The sequence below is a fragment of the Chiloscyllium plagiosum genome, chromosome 6 (genome assembly GCF_004010195.1).
Source record: "Chiloscyllium plagiosum isolate BGI_BamShark_2017 chromosome 6, ASM401019v2, whole genome shotgun sequence".
Lineage (NCBI taxonomy): Eukaryota > Metazoa > Chordata > Chondrichthyes > Orectolobiformes > Hemiscylliidae > Chiloscyllium > Chiloscyllium plagiosum.
Window position 1 is genome coordinate 55912126 of NC_057715.1, and position 6000 is coordinate 55918125.

Genomic DNA, 6000 nt, shown 5'->3' on the forward strand with positions numbered 1-6000 from the left:
AAGTAAACTACAAAGCAAGCTCAACTGATAAAAATGAAATGATTGCTGGCATAGTTCTTCATACAATCTGGAGTGCTGATTAAATATTGCCTAACTGTGAAATCATAACTAAGGTTAACAGGATGTGTTGAACTTTGCAAGAATGGTCTAGTTAAGTACTGTCAACAGTATCCCAGTTGAGACTGGCCAAAGAAGTGCGTTATTTCATAAATTTACCCAGTCATTATGACATACAACCTACGTTCTTGGCATCAAATCAGCAATTAAGCTCATATCACAGTACTCATTCATGGAATAGGCAGAACACCTTTCAGTTTGATGGACTCTGTTAACGGACAGTTATTACAGCTTAGCAGCAACATAAAATGGCTAGCTACACCTTCAAAGCTGCAGACAAGGTGCCTCAGGGTTGATCCATTATAGTCAGTGGGACAAGGTAGAGTTAATATCTACTGTGAGATGGGGTTGCAGTACAACAGGCATAGGGAACAAAAGGCTATGGAGCAAGACCCAAGCAGTCTGCAAGGGAAAGGAAGACATACCTGAATGAAGGGCAGGATAAGCATAAGTAAGTGAGGTAGCTGGCTGGTATGACAAAGGAGAAGGCCACTTCTAAAAGCGCTGGAAGATTGCAAGATATTCATGAGGACACAACAGAGTGGGGGAGAGCATGTATGTAGGCACATCAGGGGGGTAGGGAATATTGATCAGTTTTCTGTGATAATGACACAGTTATTTAAGTCAGTGTTTTATTTCTCCTTTATATCATTAATTTTAAATGTGATTTTTAAAAAGGTAATGGTTACAATTTCAGCTAAGTTGCCAAAAACCAAGTTACAGGTCATCTGCTGTAACTCAGACTTTGTTAATGCAAATTCGCAGTAAAGCGTTTTGACAACTTGGGGACACTGTTTCTAAAGCACGTACTTTTAAAACATGTGCTGGCTGTAATGTGATTACATGACTAACATTTTAAACGCTGTTGCTAAAGCACAATTTTTCTATAATGCAGGATTGCACAAGAATGCAACCATCGCATTATAGAAGAACTGCCTGTACCACTTGTACTCTGTAGTGTGATAGTTGGTCAATTTTGCAGTGTTCAGAATTATACCAGCAATATCTAAATACAAATCACTCCATTGTATTTTAACATTCACTCAGCTAAAAGTAGCAAATACAATCACAAGAATCAACTCAATCAAATTAACTTCAATTGTTTAATTTAAACTGCATTACTTCATGTGCCATGAGGCAGGTGTCATGAAAATGAAGTTGCATTTAGCCAAGTGAAATGCTCACAAAAACAAGTTCATTTATTATCACATTTACAACAAGTTTGATGGGCACTGTTCAGCTGCACTTGTCAAACAGTTTTATAGTAGCTATTGCCTATAATTGGTTGGACATATCAGCACATAGGCTAAAGCCTCCAACAACTTTAGGACAGATCCTACAAATCAATGCCCCCCATCAGTTAGTAACCCCCCTCACCTGAGGATACAGAAAAACATAATGTATAAGCCACCATTTGCAGTCAGGAATGAGGTCGATTGGAGAATCTCTGGAAGCAGTTTGTGAATGTAGTAGTCTAACTTCCGCCTTCTAAGAATGGCTGCAATCTGAAAGAAACATGGTAAGATTTCTATTTGTAAAAATGACAGAAATTGAGAACAAGCTGCATTCAATTCCATATCAGATTGATTTGATGCTTCATTTCGTCATCACAAAATTGCAATTAACATCCATCAAGTTGATAAAGTTTTACTTCCTTGCTATTCTTGCAGCCCAAGCAGATTATTTCAAAACTCTATTTAATTTACTATTTAAATCAACTTGTCTCAGCTTCCAGTATCTTCGCAGGTAGCATGCTCCTGGTTGTGAAAACTCACATCATAAAAAACTTTCCTCACAACCAAATTACAGATTTTTGTTTTTCCAAAAGTAAAACAATCAGATGCCATAGAAAATGTTACTACACAAGGGCATATGACATCGGCAATGATACACTACCTCAGACAGATGACTGGCTGACAGCAGAGAATCAGGATGAACTGGCCATTTTCAGCTTAGCAAACAGTAGCCAGTGGAGTGTCAGAGATCAGAGCAAAGACCCAAACTATTTAGGGTCTCCATTAATGACATGGATAAAGGGATGGCATACGACAGAGGAGTCTCGATTAGCAGAATACCAAATATTCAAATTTCGGATTATCCAAAGAAGATCTCAAGGTCCTGATAGAATTACATCAAACAGGTGTTTCAACACTAATCACGTCTTTTGATTACAATGATTAAAAATGAACTTGGCTTACTGAAATGCTGCCGAGAACAGTCCTGGACATCGATGTGAGCCCAAGCACCATCTCCAAATGACTGACCGCCTGCCCCATCTCTCTCTCCCCATACTTTCCCTGGAATACTAAGCAGGGGTGTACCCAATCCCCAGATAATCTCTCCACCATTGTCCTGTACAGGACAAAGGTAGGACTTGTCAAAAAGTTGCAGTAAAAAGTGTGCACATCTGCGTGTGTCCATTATTTTGAGACTCACCCCTGAAAGGCAGCAGCTGTCTTGCCGTTGTTGTCTTGCCCGGCTGCCACGGAGATAGGGTGGAGCCGGTGGCGGACAGGAGTTGATGGGGCCAGACCTGCACGGGGGAGCCGAGGCAGACAGGGTTGGGGGGGTCCACACATGGGGCAGGGTAGGAGTGGACGGAGGGGAATGTTTGGAGGGCAGACAGGGGAGGAGGCGCGGATGGGGGTGTGGTGCTGGACAGGTGTGAGGGCAGAGGCTCGCACGCGGTGTGCTACTGCCCAGTCTCCTGAACAGGCAGTGGACATAGCAAGTGCTTGCTGTGTCAATCCCATTTGAACTGATTGGTGGGAGGGTCTTCAGCAAAGCTGCAAGTCCCTTACGCACAAGTGTGTGTCTGCTTAGAAACAAACCCTGAGACACAGAGAGAGAGCAAGGCAGGCAGAGTAAGGAAAAAGGAAACTTCAAAAAACTTCAGGTTCCAGAAGAGAGGCATGGAATCAATTAACCGAATAATCAATTATCCAAACGAAATAGTGCCCACCCATCTTGTTTGGATAATCAAGGTTCCTCTGTATTGCAGCCAAATGTGTAGACTATGCACAAATAGGTAGGAATTTTAAAAAAAGGAAAGCAAGTTATGAGAAGGATACAAAGAGTTTGCAAAGATACATAGATGAGTTAAGTGAGTAGACAGAAGTTTGGCAGATGGAATACAATTAGAAAATGTGAGGGTGGCTACTTCAGTAGCAAAAGCAGAAAAACAAATTATTATTTAAATGTAGACAGACTACAGAATGCTGCAGTACGGAAGGGCTGGGGATCCTTATTTCATAGAATCTCTACAACATGGAATCAGGCCATTTCCACACCAACCCACCAAATAGTAACCCGCCCAGTCCCATTCCCCTACCCTATTACTCTACATTTACCTGACTAATTCACCTAACCTATACATCCCTGAACAGTATGGGCAATTTAGCATGGCCAATTCACCTAATCTGCACATCTTTGGATTGTGGGAGGAAATCGGAGCAGCCAGAGGAAATCCATGCAGACATGGAGAGAACGTGCAAACTCCACACAGACAGTCGTCCGAGGCTGGAATCAAACCCAGGTCCCCCGTACTGAGGCAGCAGTGCTAACCACAAAGACACCCCGCAGCCCTTGTACATGAATCACAAAAAGCTAGCATGTAATTATGGGAAATACATCAAACTTTCTTTCAGCCAGCACCTTATGAACCAGCACGCTCCATAAACTGTCAACAACTATACACCAAAGAATCGTGGAAGTTTACTGTATTTACCGTGATTCCCGTAATGTTCAAGTAACCAGTTTAGGGTGTAAGTGAGAAGGTTCTCTGCCAGTAAGTTTTATTTAAGGCAATGTTGGATTAAAGTGATTTATGTTGTAAATAAAGTATAACAGTGATGATCGTATGCTCTACATTACATTTCTATTACTTGGTGTGTGTTTTTATATCAGTTATGTGGACCCATCAACCAGAACGTGTGATCAACTGATACACTCCTGGACCCAGATGTGCCAGTTAATAAAGTGTTTGCTACAATTAGGAAGGGAAATAGAATACTGGACTTTATGGCAAGGATTTAGGAGCACAAAAATAAGGAAACTTTGCCCCAACGGGGCATTAGTGAGACCACATCTAGAATAGTGTGTGCAGTTTTGGTCATGTGACTCAAAGACAACCACACTTGCATTAGAAGCAGCTCAGAAAGGATTCACTAAGCTGTTTCCTCGTTTCACGTAACTTCTTTGTGAAGAAATGTCAAACAGATTAGGCCCCTTACTCACTAGAGTCAAGAAAAGTAATCTTATAAAAACATATAATGTTGCATCTTCCATTATGAACCACAATTGGTTTTGCCTAGTCCTTCTTCAAAGTAATTTGCACACATTCCATTAAATAGAGCCAGAGTCAGACAGCACAGAAACAGACACTTCAGTCCAACCATTCCATGCAGAACGTATTCCCAACCTAGAGTCAGAGTTGTACAGCATGGAAACAGGCCCTTCGGTCCAATCCGTCCATGCGAACCAGATATCCCAACCAATCTAGTCCCATCTGCCAGCACCCGGCCCATATCCCTCCAAACCCTTCCTATTCATATACCCATCCAAATGTAGCTCAGATCCTCCAACCCTAGCAACATCCTTGTAAATCTGTTCTGAACCCTTTCAAGTTTCACAACATCTTTGCGAAAGGAAGGAGACCAGAATTTCACGCAATATTCCAACAGTGGCCTAACCAATCTTCTGTACAGCCGCAACATGACCTCCCAACTCTTGTACTCAATACTCTGACCAATAAAGGAAAGCATACCAAATGCCTTCTTCACTATCCTATCGACCTGTGACTCCACTTTCATGGAGCTATAAACCTGCACTGCAAGATCTCTTTGTTCAGCAACACTCCCTAGGACCTTACCATTAAGTGTATAAGTCCTGCTAAGATTTGCTTTCCCAAAATGCATCACCTCGCATTTATCTGAATTAAACTGCATCTGCCACTTCTCAGCCCTCTGGCCCAGATCCTGTTGTAATCTGAGGTAACCCTCTTCGCTGTCCACTACACCTCCAATTTTGATGTCATCTGCAAACTTACTAACTGTACCTCTTATGCTCGCATCCAAATCATTTATGTAAATGACAAAAAGTAGGCCCAGCACTGATCCTTGTGGCACTCTACTAGTCACAGGCCTCCAGTCTGAAAAACAACCCTCCACTACCACCCTCTGCCTTCTACCTTTGAGCCGGTTCTGTTTCCAACTGGCTATTTCTCCCTGTATTCCATGAGATCTAACCTTGCTAATCAGTCTCCAATGGGGAACCTTGTCGAACGCATTACTGAAGTCCATATAGATCACATCTACTGCTCTGCCCTCATCAATCCTCTTTGTAACTTCTTCAAAAACCTCAATCAAGTTTGAGACACTTTATTTCCCACACACAAAGCCATGTTGACTATCCCGAATCAGTCCTTCCTTTTCCAAATAAAGGTACATCCTGTCCCTCAGGATTCCCTCCAACAACTGGCCTACCCACTGAGGTCAGGCTCACCGGTCTATAGTTCCCTGGCTTGTCTTTACCGCCCTTCTTAAATAGTGGCACCACAGTTGCCAACCTCCAGATATTCTGGCACCTCACCTGTGACTATCGATGATACAAATATCTCAGCAAGAGGCCCAGCAATCACTTCTCTACCTTCCCACAGAGTTCTCAGGTACACCTGATTATGTCCTGGGGATTTATCCACCTTTGTGTTTCAAGACATCCAGCACTTCCTCCTCTGTAATCTGGACATTTTGCAAGATGTCACCACCTATTTCCCTACAGTCTATATCTTCCATATCCTTTTCCACAGTAAATACTGATGCAAAATATTCATTTAGTATCTCCCCCATTTTCTGTGGCTCCACACAAAGGCCGCCTTGCTGATCT

At 42.4% G+C, this 6000-nt stretch overlaps 1 protein-coding gene across 4 annotated transcripts in view; it reads right to left on the minus strand.

Annotated features, from left to right (window-relative positions):
* The window catches only part of tmem135 (transmembrane protein 135), a 540960-nt gene that overhangs the window by 520166 nt on the left and 14794 nt on the right, over window positions 1–6000 (minus strand). For all 4 annotated transcript variants that reach the window (XM_043691565.1, XM_043691564.1, XM_043691563.1 and 1 more), the window contains exon 2: window positions 1495–1622. In XM_043691565.1, coding sequence (XP_043547500.1) covers window positions 1495–1622 — 128 coding nt within the window. The remainder of the gene's footprint in view (window positions 1–1494; window positions 1623–6000) is intronic.